We start from the raw sequence: 19,365 nt of genomic DNA, 5'->3' as shown, positions 1-19,365 counted from the left end.
GCGAGGGAAAATATCGTTCCTTTGGTATCGTGGAAATAGTTTTATTCCTTTTTTTCTTTTCACTCTGATTATGCACCCCAGTGACGGTTTTGTAATATCTAGTTAAGTATCGAGAAGTATAGTTTAAATCTGGAGCAGAATCGCTACCCCGGCGAGGGTCCATTTTGTCGGCTTGTCTTTACTTTTTAGATTAAACGTCCAGACGTATGTTGGCCCTCTCGATCTTGTCTTGTAAACTGGACAGGCGTACATGTTCTTTAAATCCTGTTTGTCTTGCGTGATCGCTTTTATGTAGACTACCGGCATCTGTGGGAACAGTTCCTTCAGCCGCGAATCCACAATTGCACCGACTTGTATGTCCCATCTGGCTCCTTCCATGTACAAACTATTGACGTAAGCACCTTCTCTCGGCGGAGCACTGTAAAAGAAATTCCTTAATTTACGGCACTCCGGACGATTGCTCTATAAATAGTTTATCGTAAATTAGGGAATTATTTGGTTACTCATTGACCTGAATTCTTCCTTTTGTTTTTTTGTCACGTCGCAATGGAGGCACATCTTGTCCAGTGGCCACTCATTTTTTCGAGCACTTTGCTGCATGATGGCGGTCAAGAACGACTGGGGATTAAAAAAGCCCGCAAGCCACACAGAAGACGGGAGCTGGCGGAATGTTGTTAAAAATTGCGTTATTATAGGGACGCTGAGTTAATGTTTCCTACGAGGCTCACATTAAAATCCGTGGTCCATGAGTTTAATTCTGCAACTCTGTTCATCATGTCGACGAACCAGTTTGTCAGTCCAAGACTCGAGGGGTATGCCAATCGAGTCCAGGATGGAGGAACGGAGTCCATAAATAAAAAGTTTTGCAAGTCCTCCATGTCTGCATTGATTGTCAGCTCGCCCTGAAACGGAGATGCTTAGGGAAAATGTCGAATATTAGCGTAGCATTTATGAACCGATGGGAATTCACTTTCAAGCCGAGATCCAGTTCTCGAAGAGATCTTCTGAGCTCGCCGCATAGCATGTTCATTCTTTCACATTCCTGGAAGGCTACGATAATGAAAGGCGTCCGATCTTCGACCTGAATGGCATGCTCGGACGTTATTAGAATTTATTAAATACGCGGTGAAATTAAATATAAATTGTGTATTCACTTTGCTCATGAGCTCGGCAATGTTGAACTCCTCGGGAAGTTTGTCAAGAATATCTTCAATAATGGCTTTAACTTTGTCTTCCCTGGATAGGCCAACTCCTGTAGATTCACCCACGTCTCTGGGCTGCATTTCAAGGACGGTTCGGAACAAAGTTTCCGCGGTCATCGTTAAAAATCCTGGGAACAATTAACATTGCGAGGAATTTTTTCCTTCCGATTTTATTTAGTCCTGCGCCGCGCAAGATTTCGACCACTCGGCAGTGAATCTCTTTGTTTCTTCTTTCTTTTTTTGAAGTTAGATCCACGGTTGGTTACGCGTCCATTTATTAAATTTATTAAAATGTCCAGAAGGGCGGATAAAGATTCTACGATTTATTTGCGAAAGGTCGAGGTTTTGGAAACCAGATTTTCGTTTGGTTGGCTAACCGATTTCGGCATTTGGATGAAGCCCGTAAAGAAGGGGACTCTCTGGAGGTAAATAGTCATCGATGTACCGATGATAGGCCACGTAATCACTATTTGGCGGTCCCAAAAACCCTGGAGCCAGGTACAGGTCGCCATCCAGGAGCTCGGGTTGCAAGTACTCCAGTAAATACGTTTGACATAATCTTCTGTCCCAATCGTCGGTGATATGTCCACCGTACATAATTTCCCCGAACAGATACCTCAGATCCTCCCAAGGCACCTTATTGTTATTCTCCAGATAGTTCAACAAGACGGATACGCTTATCGTCAAATCGCCGAAGTTAAAGGGATACGTCTGTAAAACACGGCCGCAGTTAAATTAATTTTTTCGTCGTGAATGGAATGATTGGAGCAGACTAAGAAATATGAAATAACTCTGTTCCATCCCTGCGGGCCGAATTTCCGGCGTTCAGCAACGACTGCGTGATAGTAGCAGAGAGCAAATAAAATGGATTTAAATTCGGTCTCTTTGGTGCAGGCATCCAGGGTTTCTTGACTAAAATTGTCCAGAGCTTTGTGTATGTTAGCGTGCATCCCCGTAGGCGGCTCGTTAGTGATCTTTATTGCGGATTCCAAAATCCCCTGAAATATATTTCTCGAGTTAAGGAGACATTTGATTTAATTTGACTCTCAAGAAGTTACCTGCGGAATTATCGACGTGTGAGGGTTGGCACTGGGCTCGGCACTGATGTACAAACGGTAAGCCGGATGAGGGTCCTCTTCCAAAAGTTGCTCCATTTTCTTCTCCAAACTGGGTAGCCAATTTTGAACCAGATGCACATTTTGCAAGATTACCCAGTGACCGTTGGCCGCTGCAATGTCCATTGCTTGTTCAGCTACCGGTTCTTGACCTTGGCCAAGAGATACGTTGTGGAAGTTAAGACCATCGAATGTAAAGCCCAAACGCTTTCCCAATTTTTCCACGTCCTGTAGATTTTTAAAAACATGGTAAAGATGAGGCTGGTCTCCCGAATAAAATGGAATTTGGTATTTAGTCGATACCTTTAAGGGGTCAACACCAGGTGACAAGATGAAGAATACCGGAGTAATTGCACTTGTTTCCTCGTATGACTTCTCGAATGGCGGAGTCCTGGACTCGGTGAACCTCGGTCCCAATTTCTCCTCAACGAAACACCTACGATGGGATTTATGACACACTTTTCGAGAAATATTTGACTCGGCGTCGATTTTACCGAACTGCATATGTCATCCTGTCCAATCTTAGGCATCTCATCATGCACAATCTCTGCAGTGCACTTTTGTTCTTCCAATCTTGGGGGAACTTCTCTCTCTCCGGTGTTTCCGACTCGACGAATTTCTTCCACCTCTTCGCAGCCCCCTCGATATCCCGGTCTAGATTCTTAAATTCGTCCAGCCGAGTCGACAAAAATTTTATCCCACCCCAGCTGGTATTGTTAAGGAAATCTACGGGACTAATGAGATTTGGCACGTAGGGGCACCTCAGAAGAAAATCCAGCTCCTCTTGGGCTATTTCCTTCAATTGCAGTAATATCTGGAAACCCATTCTGGATGTTAGAAAAAAAATACAGAGGTACTGTTAATTCGGTTACTTGATTATTTTCTTTTTAAATTCACCTGAATGATCATTTGACAGAGGAAAATTAGTTTGTCGCTTTCGAACAGACCTCTGCTCGTGTATACGAAGACCATGTATGTAATGCTGTCTATCAGGTTCGTGACTCGTTTCGAAAGATTATCGGACTGCTTGGCGAATTTGATGGCATTTTGGAAAACGACGCTAAACGCCTTTAGGGAAAACTGGTACAGCATGTTAATTTTATTCAGGTCGTTGAGGATGAAGTAGAGAAGACTCGCTCTCGATGCGGCAGGTCTGTAGAATTCCCTTGCTTCGTCGATCTTCACCGCCGTCACTTTGGCCTCTGCTACCTTGATCTCAATTTCTGCCGCCGTCTTCTTCGTAGTTTCCAAATTAACCACGAGTGCCACGTCACTTAACACATTAGGACCAGCCGAGGAGAGTCTAGAAACGGAAAAGAAATGTTGAAAATCCGACCGGAATAACGAGATCACAAAAAGTTGATTGTTCTAATGCATGAGATGATTTCTTTCTCTTTACTTAATGATTAAAATAATACCTGTGCAAAAGATCATCTTCCAGGGTTTTCAGAGTAATTTTGAAGGTGTTCTGTTGGGTGGTCAGTTTCGCTTTTGTGGCCTCCAAATCTGGACGTTCTGCTTTCACAACCTCGCCTAACAATTGTTCCTCCAGACCATCTTTTGTGACTGTAAAATTGATGAGCGTTGTCTGCGCTTGCATTTCGGGCTTGTAGTGAGGATTGGCAAGTTTCGTTTGCAGAATTAGGCGGAACAGGGGGTTGTAATCGATTTCTTTGTCGCCCACTTTGATCGCTCTAAAATGTGAGGATGAATTAAGTGCCTATGGAAAAATCTCTGAATATTTTTAGTCACTATGGGAGGCGCATTTTCGCACCGTCCTTTCTTCACGAGAACTCGGCCTAGTATCGGGTCTAACACTGCATCGACAGTTTCCATGATATTCTCCAGCAAAACAACTTCGCCATTTACTACGGCGTATTCCAGTCGATCCAAATAACTTCTTTGCGTTAATCTTAGAATTTTAAGTTCCTCTCCGTATTTAGTTTTGATCCATTTTATTCCCTGTAATTGTGGGTCTATCATCAGGGGCCAGCGAGATGAATTCGTCAGAATCGTCGCATTTTCAGTTGACATTCGATCCATTGGCAAACCTGGAAAAAAACATAATTAAATTACTTACATACTCTATAATCGTTAGACTTTGTAATAAATTACAATTTGTTAGGAAATACCTTCGTTATTCCACTGGGCAATTTGGGCATCGTCCGTTAACAATGTTAACGGGTCGAGATCCGGTGTTCGAGGTATCTCGACATCCAGGGTGCTCATATATGGCAACCAATAAACATTCATTAAATCGTTTCTGTATTTCCGCGTAAAACATCCGACATAAGAGATAAACGCCGTCACTATGAGTACATCTCCTGGTATTGTGATACCGGATGTGTTCAATCTGAAAATAAATAAATAATTATTATAATTATTTCAGTGTTGCACAGTCTTTAAGCCAATGAAAATAATACCACTGCGAGCCAAAGAATTATTTAACATTGGAAGTTAGTAATTTTGAAAAATAAAATGCATACACTTCTACCGTCTTGGTCCAACGAATTTTCTCCGATGCCAGTCCATTGACCAATCTGTTGGCTAAGTCTATTGTCAATGCAGTCTTGTCAGCCTCCTCTTGACATTTTTGCTTCTCTGCCAAGGCGATGTCCATTTTTTCCCCCAAAACGTCCAATACTTTTTGCAACTCCTGCACGAAAGAAGAATCTAATTTTTATCCTAGTCACTAGGTTGCGGTTTAAATATCATTTCTCTAAGTCGAAGAGAAATATAAAAATTATGGAGAAATGTACGTACATCCAATCGAGATTGCAAAGCACCCAGCTTATCCATGGCTGCTTTAAGCTCGGCGTTAGCTTGAGCAAGGGCAACTCTGAGCGGTTTAACATTTTCGTTAATGTAGTGAAATACCATGACATTCTTCACCCAGCTGCACAAGCCTGCAGCCGCTTGAGATTTTGAGTAAATAAATTCTGGATCGAAATCTGTACGAAGAAGGAAATTAATTAAACCCATTAAGAACCCTGGAAATGACGTCCGCCATCTTGTACCTTTGTCGTTTATGTAGGGTTGGATAGCCTTAACGACTTCTGGATGAATATTTTCCTTATCATAGTTTCTTAACTGCGAGAGAAAAGTGTCCACAGCACCCATCATCACTTTGCAAGCCTTCCAGCTTCTGTCTTTAGGCACTTTTCCTTTCGGAGAAAACAGAACTAGCACTGCTTGAGCAACATTTGCCACTGCATCAGGCGGTGTTCCGAATGACTTCAATTCTGTCAGGTTATTCTAAAGCACGGAAATGTGCGTCTAAGTAATCTGGACATTCTTTATCAAATAGGCTGATCATAATTTTCATATATAATTTACTTTGTTCAAAGTATCCAAAGCAGCTTCGGCTTGACGAACAGCCGGCTCTGCTTTCGCCAAGTCCTCGTCACAACGTTTCTGCCTTTCGGATACTCGCTCCTTTATTTCCGCGACTTTGGCTTCCTCCTCGGTTACTAAAAAAATATATTTATTTACATTTCTCGCAAAAGGTGTTTTATAATTTATTAAACCCGTTTTGCTTTTATATTTTACGGTAAAAACGTGGGACTCTGATTTTTAGTGAAAAGGGTCTTGGCGGATTTACTTCCAGTGGTTTTTGAAATTCAGCGAAATTTCTAAGTTAAAAATAAATATACCGATTTCCTTTTCTCCCTCTGCTTTCATATTTTCAGCGCGTACTTCTGCTAAAATCTTATCCGCCACTTCGTTCTTCTTTTTCAGCTCCACCTCTTGAACCGCGAGGACTGCTTTCAATTCATCCACCTGATTAAATCAGAAATCGTTCTTTGGAGACTCGAGATTCGCAAAAATCTGTCTGTACATCGAAGAAGCCTTTCATGTTGGATTTTATATTTTATTGCCCTCGTGAGTTACCTGCCCTGCACAAGATGCTAATTTTGTCAAGCCATTTTCCAGTCGAAGGATCATGGCTTTCAAGTCGTACGTTTTCTCGGCTAGGAGTTTCGAATACAGAACAATCTGCTCCAAAAACGACTTCGGAGTTGTATAGTTGTACCGTTTCTCATTTTGCAAGTACACCTTGGAGGTTTCGTTTACGACAGTGTGCACATAGGACATGAACAAAGAGACTGAAGTTCGATAATCAACTGGCAATTCCTCTAATTCCTAAAAAATAATTATTTTAAGTAAGCAGGGCATATGTTTAAATAGTGAGTTATCACGGGGAAACAAATACCTCTAAAAATCGCGCAGATACGGATTCCAAAGCTGCTTGCGGCCAGTCTTGGAACCAGTTAATCGACGTGCAATTAACGATAGCGGGAAACTGTCTTGCCCTTTTCCGCAAAGTCGCACCCACCGGGGAAAAACAAAGTACGCACTTTAATTGCCTTCTTACGCGGTCTATGAAGAATTTCCAACAATTTTCTTTCGTGTCCATGATTCCACTCTGTTTTACCTGTACATTACGCGAATAAACCGGAACGATTTAAATGTCTCAGTGGACTCGTTAGAAATATTTCCAGATATTAACTTACCTCGCCTCGTACTCCATTTATAACGTTGTCGAGCTCGTCATCGGCGAACAAGTCGGCTATTTCTCCGGATGCCAACATATCGTTAACGACCACCAAAAATTTCTCTTGTGCTACCTGAGAATCCGTCATCAGGAACATGATTCCAATATTTTTCAACCCAGCTTTAATGTATTGTACCGCCAAGTCTGCTCTCAAATCAGTCATAGAATAGCCTTTCCTCAGTTGGATTTGGAAGACCTTAAATAATTGAAATCAATTTAAATCTCGAAGGTACAGTGGGGTTCAATCAATGGCTGATTAAATTCATCTATTTAGCAAAAGAATACCTCGAGTGAGGAGATGAATGCCGATAAACGGGATAAGGATTGTTTGCCACTTCCACCAACTCCCACTAATAAGGCGTTTCCTCTCGGCGATTCTAAAATTCGGTTAATTCGGCATACATGATACATGGCGTCATCGAACATGACCAGGCTCATTGCCGCCACCAGTTCGTTGTAATTCGTTAAAGCATCGTCTAAGAGTTTAATGAGATGTGGCCAATCCTTGATGGGCATGTACTTCGGGTCTCCAATGCCCTCGGCGAAATGGCAAAAGACCAAGGGAGGTGCGAATACGGCGTTCTCGTCGAGTTCCTAATTAATTAAGTACTCGCGATTTAATGAAACGACTTCACATCAGTAATGAATGATTAACCCGAGGAATATTCGATGATATATGAAATCGGTTAATTACGGGCACGTTCTTCCTGAGGGCTTCCATTATGAGTGCTTCAAAAAGCTTCTGATCCTCGGAATTAATTAATTTATCACTGTACACGCGGTTTGCCTCGTGGATGTACAATCGCAGGGCGGAACTCGGAGTCGGTATCGTGTCGCCATTTGCAAAAAGAACTCCCTGGAAAATCATGGATTGTAGATAGTACTTCAAGATGAGAGAGACAACCGTGTAGAAGTGTTGATAACAACCTGGAATATGTTCGACAAGTCGCGTAAGTTGAATATGTAGTGGAACTTGATGGCAGTCGGTAGGAAGGTGGACGAGATCTTCTGGTGAAGGTATATGGCAGCATCTATGATGCATCCTATCATTTTCTGGACCATTAGGTTGATTTTTGTCGACGGATTGCCGAAATGTTGCTGCAATATTTGACTGTAGATTGTCACTAAAGCATCCTGAGCAGGAAAGCTGGAGGAAAGAATTATTAGAATTTGTGTGGTTTCTTTAAAAAAAAAAAAAGGAATATTTGGAAAAGAACTGTACCTGACAGCAAACACTGCAAAATGTCTCTGAAGACGAGGATCGATGGTAAAGCTACCAGCAGTTGGATTCATACAAGATACGTATTGGGTGTTATGGATATCTTTCAGGGTCAATTTTGCCCGATCGTACCTAGAACAATTACTTGATCTCGAAATTCCATTTTCTGATAAGTGAACCTATTAGATAAGGATAACAGGAAAAAAGATGCGATCTTACCAATGACCGTAATCCATATGTTGGCGAATAAGAGTGTGAGGCTGGACGGTTCCATAAGTGTCTACTTCTGGCATGTTCATATCATCGACAAAGTATATCAAAACTTTATTTCCAGGTGGGCCGTAATTGCGACCAGCTTTTTTTTCAAGATGTTTCTCTAGTACTCTCTGCAGCATTTCTACACCGGCGTTGAATGTTAGTGATTTATTAAAACCCTTCGCTTGAATGTTAAGTAACTCATATCGTCAAGAATTAACACGCATACCTGATGTTGTGTAATAGTTGAAGGGTACATTTGCAATGTTATAGCTATCTGGCAGGCTTGATAGCTTTTCTGCAACGATCACGCTTTTTCCAGACCCAGCACTTCCGACTAGCATGACGGGCACCCTGATTTTCATTAACAAATCCATGAAAAAGCGTAATCGTGCGGTCTCTCCGGTGGAAACAAGCGTCGACTGAAATAATATTATTTAACGTCAATTTAAAATACTAATGCGTTCGTGTCAATCGTGGTTTAAATTAACCTGGAGATTATTGCAAAGTTACGTGGCACCTGTAATGGGATGTCCATGTCTAATTCAAATTTACTGATTTTCTCGCTCCACGGTAGCATCCTCTTCGTTTCTGTTTCTATAAAGTAGCTAAAGACGTTGCCAGTCGAGGGGAATTTTACAGCCTTGAACTCGTTCACCCACCACTTGGAGAATTCATTGCGCCAGTCGATGAGTTGGTCTTGAAACATTGCAGATCCGAACGCCCATATGCAGGCGAATGCAAAATATATTTCGTACCTGGGGCACCAGGTGCATTATCGAGATGAATAAGTGCTCCCGAACCGTGCAATGAATTGCCCCGGAAGAAAATAATGATTTTACTCGCAATGTGCATTTTGGGGCCGATTTTACGTACCACTCCTTAGGACATTCTGGAGGAACGTTTTCCTTGATTAAAAAACAATCCAACAAATTGCAGAGCATCTCTAGGTGGCAGATCTCCGGCAAGGGAGTTATCTTCTTGAATTTCGTTTTTGTTACTTCCAACAAGGGTGGAATGTACTTGTCGAAAAGTATTACCAGGTTTGCCTTTTCGGCGTTGTCTCGGGTGTCTATCCAACTTGCTACGAATCTGTTATTAAATGTACGAAAGTATAATCGAGTTTCTCTCGACAGGATGGTAAATTGTTAATTATTAGTGCATGTACTGACGGATTCCAGCCCAGATCCTGAGGGTTAATATATAATATTCCAGCCCGAGATACAGTGGCAGGTGTCGCAGTTCTGTAATTTGGCATAGATCAATTAATATTAATCTCTACTATTTCTCATCAAGATGTAACATAAACCATGTGAATATACTTCTAAGTACGCGGTACCTTAAATTTGAGATTTCGAAAAGAAGTCTCATGTGTTTGGTCAGTGCGATCCTCTCGTTACTAGCCAAAGTAAGAACTTTATTGTCATCCATTACAGTATTCAGGGATTCGATCCACATGGGATCTATATCACCATCGAAAACAATCCATTTGGGTCCATCTCCCGGCATGTTAGCTTGGTCCCTCATCAGCGTAGAAAATAATCTGCAAAAATGTATTCAGATTTTTACAACGTCAACTGGTTGTAAAGTAATTACTTTATTAGTTTAAATTACGATGATGATATAACGGATATGTTAAAAAATTATTTAAACCCGTCTTTCCATTCCCTCGTGGCCGGATTAATAACTCCGAACAATTCATCGTTAGTAACAGCTTTTGGGTCCAGGTCATTGTAATAAGGCTTGCGTTTTTGGTTAAAATATGTCCTGTTTAAGGTTTTCCATACTTGAGTCTTCCCCGTTCCTGCAAGACCAACGATGAACACCGAATGTCGCACGTTAAACAATTCCTCCAATTGAACCACCTAGCAACACATAATAATACGTATATAGTCAATATCAGCATGTGGTTTCCTGATATCGTGCTAAAACATACTTTCAAAATGAAACCGTCCTCTGGTTGCATTTTCAAATCTATAGCAGCTGTTCTAACCATCATCTCAAAATCCATGTCCCTCTTTCGAGGAACGTCCAGTGCTGGAAACAGATCCCCTGAAATCCATTATACATAAATTAGTTATACTACGTTAGCTTTGTTATGGTTTCTTATTATATTCTTACCGATTAGGCCCATAAATACGGGGACATCATCCGTTACTATTTTTGGAGTATTAAAGTCTCGCAGTGCTCTCATGAGCACTTGATCTTCGGGACGTAATCGATCTCCACGTTTCAATTTCCCAGCAACGACCAAGACGGATTTGATCGCCCTTAATCCCCAGTCGTAATGGTCTTGCTTCGACAATAATTCTCGACAGAGGGTGTACAGAGTGATGAATTTCCTGGCCAGCAATCGAGCTTCCTGGAAGCCTTCAGCAACCAGCATGATTTCGCAAATCAATTCAAAATCGGGGACCACCATCGCGCAGGGCCTATTTTGTTTTAATGCAATGTTAGGCTGACAGAGGTCTCTTAAATTAATCATTTTCAAAGATGACCCTATACCTGAATAAAGTCTTCAAATTTTCCGGGAGCTCCGTCCTGCCTGCATAACCAGGATTCATGGTAATAAACATCCCGACCGTGTCTATAATGTTTAACTCTTCTCCAAAGAAGAGGAATTTTTTCTTCCTATTTTTGATCCCATCGAGGACGGATTTCACTTGTACCGCGACCACGGAAAGGACTTCCACAGAAATTCTATTGAATTCATCAAAACATCCCCACGCACCGGTCTGCGCCAATCCCTTGTAAATATTTCCACAAGACTGTAAAATAATTCCGGTTAAAGTGATGGATAAAATATGATTGTCATTTGTAGATTTCTGGGTACAGTCCCCACTTTGTAGTCCATTTGCTCCGAGCAATTGAAGACATACACCATTTGACCTAGGGCTCGACCCAGATCCTTGGTGGTCTCAGTTTTCCCGGTACCAGCTGGGCCAGCTGGAGCTCCTCCCATAACCAAATGCAAAGACTGCGTCAGTGTGATGTAACACCTGTCTGTCAAAGGTGTTATAACGAGTCTCGGTACGTTGCCTAAATACTCGTAGCCGTAGGAGAAGCACGCGTCACAAATGTTAGCGAAGCAATCGCCCAGTTTGTCGTCCCATCTAATTTAAAATCAAGGTAAGTTGTTACAAATTAAAATAATGGAAAATCGTATTACTGCCGCTTTTCTTTGAACCTGTGTCGCAATTGAGACTGCCATTGGAAACTGGACGAACTCTCGGCCTTCATGGTGATCATTTTAGCGACAACGTCCCTCGCGTGCACATCGATCGTGCAAATCGTCATGATTTTTTGCCGATCGTTTTCGTTCAACTCCCCGCAAAGAATCGTGATTAAGACGTTCAGCTGCTGGATCTGCTTCTTTTGGTAGTCCTTCAGGGCGTTTTCGAAGCCCTCTTCAACCCGGGCGAAGGCCATGTTCACCTCTGTGGTCCACCAAATCTGAGTCCCACAGAGGGCTGGCTGGGCCTCGTAATCAAAAATCCATTGTTCTCGCGGTTTTTCGTCGTAAGAACCCACAGCTTGGCTAAAATGGAACCTGACAGATCTGCGCATCGCGTCCGTCACTCGGTTTAACCAGACCTCCACCTGACTCATCGATATCAGGAAAATAGGGAAATATTACCTGAACGCTTTTACGAATTTTCTGGCAAAACAGTAGATAGTGACGCTGACAAACAATGTATTTTTCGCACCTTACCACTGCAGTCGCAGGTTCCGTGCATTGTCATGACTTCTCCATCCTTGGCTATCAGGGCGTTCGCGATTTTTGAATTTTTTCCTCCCTCCTGCTTCCACTTTAATTGCGCTATCGAGTCGTACAATTTCGTCAAGTGGCGACACACCAACTCTGGATTATTTCCTGCGGATAAGTTTCAACATTGCGGATATTAATTTTTTAAATACAATAAATATGGATTAGTCCGCCTGACTTGCCATTGCTGAGGATGTCTAGAAGATCGGCGGGAGACACGAAGTAGAACCTCGGATATGCCAACCTTTTCGTCTCTAAATAATCGGCGAGCGCTTTTTCGCATAGGTTCAACTGCTTCTGCAATTCTTCGAGACGTTCCAGCAATTTTGGCTTGTTAGTGGCCTTCACTATGTTCAGAGTGGCTAGCATATCTCTCAATAATTCCTAGGAAATATTCGGGAAAGTTCGCTCGTTATCATCGGTCGATTAAAATTTCAGGAGAAATTAGTACTACCTTAAAGTCCCTGTCTATCTTTTCGAAGCGCTTAGAATCTTCGGGTAATTGACTGCGAATGTCTTCGGACCCGATAAAGATACTTTCCAGATGCATCCAGGCTCGCTGCACTTCGAACCAAACGTTTATAACAGCGTCGGCATTACTTAATTTAGTCTGCCAGTCAGTCACTTCGTCAAGGAAGTACCCTACGTATTTCGAGCCCAACATGTTTTGCAATTGCACCTAAATTAATTAAAAAAATAAAAGTTCACGTTTAATCGATATTCAGACTTTGTAGAAGTGGCACCGCAAGGATGACCGAATTCTTCGGCTCACTTGATTTTCTTCCAACGTTTCTATCGTTTCTTCGCTAATTTTCAGTACGAATAACTTCGTACGGTCATGAAGCTCTTTATCGAATTCTAAATTAGCCCAAGTATTGTTCAGTTCCTTCAAGGTTTTCTCCATGGCCATTTCCTTTACGGCCTTGTCTACCGTATTCTTTACTTCCTCCTCGAACTTGTGAAGTTTCAACTTCAAGAGGTCCTCTAGGGTCGTCTTATCATCCATTGTGAATCTCACCTAGGACGTGATAATAAAAGAGGAATAAAATTATATCAAGAGTTATCAGAAATGGCACAAAATTGTCCACGTTTAATTATGTAATTAATACTTGGGTCTCTGCCATAAGTTGCTGCCAATGTCTATCTCTGATCGCCGGATTTTGAAGTTCCGACACAGCTCTCAGTGACGACATCATGTTCTTGACTTCTCCTTCGATAAACTGATATAGCTCCCAAACTTTTGCTTCCTTATCCAGCACTGGTGGCGGAAAATTATTTTCTTCATTCATTCTGTTAATTGTATTTAAGTAGAAATTATAATTCGTATCTGCACGTACGCCTCAATTCTTTGGTGAGCTTTTTGCACTCTTGGTCCATTCCCTCCACGTCGATTTTCTTCCAGACAGTTATCTTCCACTCGTCCAAGCTGGTCTGAATAATGTTCACGTAGTCCCACAAGCATTTCAGTACCTTCAGTTCCCTTCGAACCTGTTTTACGTGCTTGTACTCCGGAAGTTGTTGCTCGAATATATTTGCTGTTTCAGCGACCGTTTCCAATTCCTTCTCGAAAGCTTCGGTCTTCGCGTTCAGTTGGTCCAGTTTTTCATACACATTTTCACATCCGAATCTGAAATTCATCGAAAAGAGAAATAAGAAGAGTTTCATTTCGTTTCTATTTTTACTTTACCTGAATACCGGGCTGGCATGGAAGTCTGCCAGGAACTTTTGTTGCCGGAAATCGAAGAAGTTCAATCGTTTCTTCAGAAGGTCTATCTGATGAGCCAGAAGGGGCTGAACGACTTGCTTCACCTGAGCCGCTAATTTCTTTACAATGGCCCAAATCTCTGGCAACTTCACCAAAGAATTAAACGTTTCTTCCGGGAACTCGACATCGTATTCTTTCAGTAGCTCTATAGTCTCCTGAGAGAATGAAAAATCAATCGATTTTTATTCCAAATTACAAAATGAAGAATCATTTATTAATTAATATCTGGACGCACCTTCAAGGGCTCAAACATGTCATCAATCTCGAATTGTCTGTCCCTGACTTCCTTCAGATAATAAATCGTTTGCAGCAACCCGTCGTAGTCATCCTCTTGTACAGGTTTCATAAACCTATCCTTGGCTTCATCTAAAAATGCCGAAAGACCTTCCAGGCTGTAAAAAAATGCATTAACTTAAGAAATAATTTCCAGGATTATTTGAAACAGGATTTAAAAAAATATTTCGATTACCTACCTTGAATTGACCCGGTCTATCAGATGCGTTTTCAACAAATTAGCCCATTTGCAAATCGTATTGAGAAGAGCTTGCTTAAATGGCTTGACGTTTACTCGGAACCAACGGCAAAAGATTTTCTCAGACTCTATGCCATTGCACTTCTTGTACAAGTCCACGAAGTAATCGATTTCTCTCTTGAAATCCGACAATTCTGGCTTTTTCTCCTTGAGAAACTGGGCTACACTTTCGGGCGATTGAACTGCCATTTCTTTCTCTTCCTCGGTTAACATTCTTGCAAAACGCAGAAATAAATCCAAGTACTGCTGCCGGTTGTCCAGCCATAACCAGGAATACGGCTCATAAATCTGCATTACATGCAATGACAATTACAGTACGACGCACCTTACGAAAGTACAGTATTTGAAATGTTTCTTTCGATGTCTTTATAGAGTATCTCACCAGCGCATATTCTTGGGCCTGAACAAGCACGTGCTTAACGCGATTGCACGTCTCCTCTAACATGAATATGATTCCTTCATCTTCTGCCAGATCCACCTGGAAATATCATAAAACCTCGGGTTCTTTTCAACGTGATTATTCAAATTTTCTTTCTACCATGAAAATGATTTTTATTACCCCGTAATGGTCCTCCGAGATTTCGGTGTTTACTCGTGGCACCAGAGCGCCCATTTTCATGATGTTAAACATTAACTCTTCGTAAAATGCATAAAATCCACTCGGATCATCTATATAAACCGATGGACGATAAATGACGTCTGGAACATCTAGACGAAGATCCACCTCAAAGAGAGGATGCATTTTTCCCTCGGGATCCGTTTCGTCAAGAATGTAACAGAGACTGGCAAAATGTAGGAGGATAAATAATTCAATAATTCCCGGTTTTTTCTCAGGAATAATGTTAATAGATGAAACTGAAAAATATATTCATACCTAGTAGACACAGCTTGTATTAATCCCTTCGATATGAGTTCGTCAATATACGCTAAATACGGTTTCCATTTAAGCTGTCTCTCAGCTTCAAGTTCGGCTTCGAGTTTCGCTTCCTCTTCTCGCCGTAAAATTTCAGAAGGAGACAATTGTACTTCCGGTACTTTTTCTCCGACCTCTGCCTCCTCTTCTGCGGCCTCTTCTCTAAAGCAATAATTAGACATCAGTTAGTTAAAAAATTATTAGAAAAATTATTCTACGTCATGGAAATATTGGAAATATATTTACTTTGCTTCTTTCTCCTCTTTGTCTTCGTCCTCAGCATCGTCTTCATTGATAATCTGCGCAGGTTCTTCTACTTCATTCACTGAATAATTTGCGCATATTGATTATTTTTTTTAAAATAGTGTTCCATATCGAATTTTCAAGAGAGAAATTTTGGTGATTCGTGATAATAGGACGAACCTTCCTCCTCGGACACGTCGATGTACTCGGATTCGGGAATGAGACCAAAGAATAATTTGTAATTTTCATCTAGTACTCGTTCGATCTCATTAACGGCGATTTCGATTTCGCCGTATCTTTTTGCAAATCGCTCGTCGCGCTCGTTGATCGCTAGAAGATTTTCATCCTTTAGATCTTTGCGATCTAAAACGGGCAACATTGCCCAGGAATAGATCATCTTGAGAAGATTTTCAACGTTTTCTTGAGCCTTGAATATGCGAGAATGCAATTTCTTGACCAAGTTCAATAAACTTTCAACGTACTCAGGAACCTCTACAATTTATGACCATAAGACAATTATTCCGTTTTAACAGAGAATTAAAGTTAACCATTTCATAGTTAAAATAATGCATCAATAGTACCCGAAGAGTTCCAGTCATAGTTTTCTTGACCTTGTGCAATTAGTTGATCGATGCTGTTGATTTCGTCGCGAATTAAATCGAACTCCACGGGTGAACTGTGCGACCTTATTCTGTTGTACCTGGATTCATATTAATTCGCGTGAAAATGATCTCAATTAATTTAATTTCTGAGGGAATTATGAGTCTGGAAAATTCCTGGAACGTTAAGAAACGAACCAGTTAACGATAAGAGTGAGATTGTAATTGCAGTCGAAGAAAAACTGAGTTCTGTTGTAGAGATCCACGGCTTCCTGTGGCAGATTCTCTTTTTGCATAATGATCATGTATCGAGTTTCTCTCAGTACTGCAGTCAATTCCACGTCGAAATTGACTTGGAGCGAATTGTCGTCGAGGACGGAGAGAAGGGTTTTGGCCAAATTTGTCGAGCAAATCTCCGGCACCGTTTCCACCCACGTTTCGAATATCTCTTCCTCGGAGGTCTGCAATATATCCTTTGCGCAAGGAATAATACTGTTATTTCACTATTTCACAATCATGTATGCAAAACTGCAGCACTGCATACTGGGAAATTTAATTACATGCAGTTCATCGAATTTGTCGTGTAGGTCTTGCCCCGTTTGGGTAAGCAATAAAGGATGATCCACGAATTTCATGCATTCCATGGGATATTCAATGCGGTGTTTCATTTTCATTAAACACCACAGTGCACCTGCCACGGGTGGAAAGAATTGGTCCACGATCATCTCGCCTTTTCGTTTGCTCCCGAAATTTTCGTCATATAAACCCTGAAAAAAAAGCAGATTAAAGTATAATTTTTGTTTAATTTTTATCCAGACTAAGGATAGAGTTTTAAAATTAAACGCTTGTCTACTTTGACAGTGTCCAACTGCTCGTTCAACATTGTTAACAGACGTTCATAATGGTGCCATAGTTGCTGCATAATAATCGGTCTAAGTGCGATCGCTCCCATTATCCAAATTAACTTGAACATACTTTCGATGTTGTGGCACTCAGCAAATGCCTTTTCAAAAATTGAGCCCAATCTTCTGTCGAATTCTTCTACCTAAAATCCAACCTCCATTATTCGAGAGTTTATATTTCTTTGTTTAGCAACACTTGAGCTTTCAACCTTTTTCAGGAACTTGGACAAGTCATTCGAGAATTCGACGTTCTCCGGCATCAGGATGTCATATTGTACCGAAGAGAATTCATTGTAAAGTTTCGTGAACTCTTCATAAATATCGAAAGTCATCGAGCATAGTACTTTCCCTTTCAATCCAGCCAGTTCTGTTTTCTCTAACTTCAAGTACTCTTGAGCGATCTCGAACAAGGACTAAAATTGTTCAACAGAAAAGGTCGATATTATTAAACGGGGTAATATAAATTCTGTATTAATGTTTTCTGAGTAAAGGACGTAGTATTGAACCTGGATCTCTTCGAGTCGTTTTTTGAATTTAATCAACCTTCCAAATATTAATTTTTGATGAAAGGTCCACAATAGTGGCTCCGCTGGAGGCTTGAAGTATGTGTCAACCTTTTCCCGAAAGGTTTCAAATAATTCTTCAAAATATTCCACAGTTTCTCCCGTTTTAATCAGGCGCTTCAGGTTGTCTTCAATATCCCCTTGAAACAAGGATCCTGGATCTAGGGATTTACTGGCCTGGAAGAATGCTGCAATTTATGCAAATGGATCAAGAGAATTCACTCGGGTTGATTTTGTACCTCTGAGATGAGGAGGTTCGCAACTTCAGAAAGTAATGTTATAATGCGAGAAGTAGTGCAGTAGTATTTGGAATTAGCCCAGGTTAAGCAAATACAGTGCAACATTGGTTTCAGCTTTGGTTGAATGTCATTGAAGTCCGAACTTTCAATCTCCTCAAAATAAGGTTTCAAAGGTTTCAAGTATAGACATATGTCACGAGCCTCTATAACAGCTGTAAGCAAAAGACATGTAAATGTCACAACATATTTTCAATTACACAAGCTTTAAAAATGAGCTAACCAGCGACGACATTTTTAAAGATTTCCTGCAAGCACGGGAAATGAGGGCTTCCTGTAAGCTCCAAAATAGTAGCCATCTTCTTCACTCGAGGATCTCTCATTTGCTCATAAATTGATTCAATATTTTTTAATCTATCTTGCCAGAACAATATCTCGACACTGGGCACAGGATGATTGCCTTCGTTGAAAGTACTGGTGCTCTCTTCATTAAGGATGTCATTAATTTGACTCGACCATTTAATGATAATGCCTTCGATGTTGCTTTTTAGTTGAATATCAACCTGGTCACCGGAAGTCTGTTTAATCAATGTTTCAGCATCGAAAATCCTTTCGATCCCCATTGGCATTGGCAGTAACATTTGACCTGTCATTTTTCCTCGTACCTATGTGATTAAAGAAATGTTCTCTAAATATTATTCGCATCAAATTTTTATCACAAAGAAAATTCATACCTGGCATAGTAGACTCCGAAAGTCATACACGTGTTTTTTTACATCCTCCACTACTACAGCTGGCCATCCCGTATGATTTTTTGGATTCGAGAGAATCGGGACGAAGACCTATTATTACATTTCCTTTTAATTATTATGTGAAAGAAATTTTTATTTCAGGGAGGAAGAATTTCTCTTGATGAAATTAATTATAGAATAAAATGCATACCTCTTCAACGAGGACAGCAAGCTCATCGACCGGTCTAGGAGCCATATCACCCATTATTAAAACATCTCGATAATTGTCTTCGGTGACCATAACTTTGCTTCGTTTAATAAAATAAGACGATTTTACTTTACTTCCTGGTTGAATGCTTAAAAATGGGGTCAACGCACCGGTTGTACTGACTTGCATGATTAAAATTTTATTAGCCGGTACGTTGAAGAACTTCATTAGTATATCCTGAAAGGGGGGAATTTGGAATGAAATTCAAAGTAAATAGGAAAGAGGAAAAGAGGAGGTTATTAAAATTATTTCTACCTTTGATTCATCGTGTCCTAACATTTTTGCCCACTTATCTGCTTTTAACTTACTCGAACGAACTAAATACTGGTAAATGAACTCAAGACGCTTGTCTTCGTCCTTTTTTTCTTCTTTTTTATCTCCCATTTTTGTCGAGTTTTAGATACTCTTCGTTCGGGGAATTATAAAAATTGGTTAAACTAAAAATGAAGAGTATGACTTATGTCAAGGAATAAGTTTTTCGTAAAACAGAAAACAAGCGAG

General features: G+C 40.8%; 1 protein-coding gene across 1 annotated transcript; it reads right to left on the bottom strand.

Moving 5' to 3' along the window:
* Positions 1 to 67: 67 nt before the first annotated feature.
* LOC105699782 (dynein beta chain, ciliary) lies at positions 68 to 19,248 on the bottom strand. Its single transcript, XM_012425073.2, has 62 exons — positions 19,120 to 19,248; positions 18,808 to 19,041; positions 18,600 to 18,707; positions 18,149 to 18,530; positions 17,869 to 18,080; positions 17,573 to 17,806; positions 17,276 to 17,479; positions 17,018 to 17,209; positions 16,725 to 16,931; positions 16,363 to 16,637; positions 16,147 to 16,265; positions 15,742 to 16,057; positions 15,284 to 15,484; positions 14,969 to 15,191; positions 14,792 to 14,887; positions 14,351 to 14,697; positions 14,113 to 14,269; positions 13,800 to 14,032; positions 13,450 to 13,739; positions 13,222 to 13,370; positions 12,885 to 13,130; positions 12,567 to 12,791; positions 12,295 to 12,496; positions 12,054 to 12,220; positions 11,534 to 11,946; positions 11,189 to 11,459; positions 10,852 to 11,114; positions 10,468 to 10,778; positions 10,283 to 10,398; positions 10,000 to 10,211; positions 9,686 to 9,889; positions 9,519 to 9,590; positions 9,223 to 9,438; positions 8,867 to 9,104; positions 8,576 to 8,768; positions 8,311 to 8,488; positions 8,095 to 8,223; positions 7,800 to 8,019; positions 7,567 to 7,728; positions 7,158 to 7,466; positions 6,832 to 7,068; positions 6,531 to 6,752; positions 6,209 to 6,460; positions 5,971 to 6,097; positions 5,654 to 5,787; positions 5,335 to 5,572; positions 5,081 to 5,268; positions 4,804 to 4,973; positions 4,450 to 4,670; positions 4,092 to 4,368; positions 3,736 to 4,011; positions 3,215 to 3,620; positions 2,812 to 3,131; positions 2,621 to 2,753; positions 2,261 to 2,545; positions 1,994 to 2,200; positions 1,580 to 1,913; positions 1,155 to 1,330; positions 971 to 1,081; positions 729 to 902; positions 512 to 660; positions 68 to 418 (listed from the first exon to the last, which is right to left on the bottom strand). Exons 1-62 carry the CDS (start codon positions 19,246 to 19,248, stop codon positions 124 to 126), a joined length of 13,587 nt encoding a protein of 4,528 aa, XP_012280496.1. The 3' UTR covers positions 68 to 123.
* Positions 19,249 to 19,365: the final 117 nt, after the last annotated feature.

The sequence above is a fragment of the Orussus abietinus genome, unplaced genomic scaffold, assembly GCF_000612105.2.
Source record: "Orussus abietinus isolate OABI.00-Male unplaced genomic scaffold, Oabi_2.0 scaffold19, whole genome shotgun sequence".
NCBI lineage: Eukaryota > Metazoa > Arthropoda > Insecta > Hymenoptera > Orussidae > Orussus > Orussus abietinus.
The sequence above is the reverse complement of the archived record's forward strand: the minus strand, read 5'-3'. Positions and strand labels throughout refer to the sequence as shown.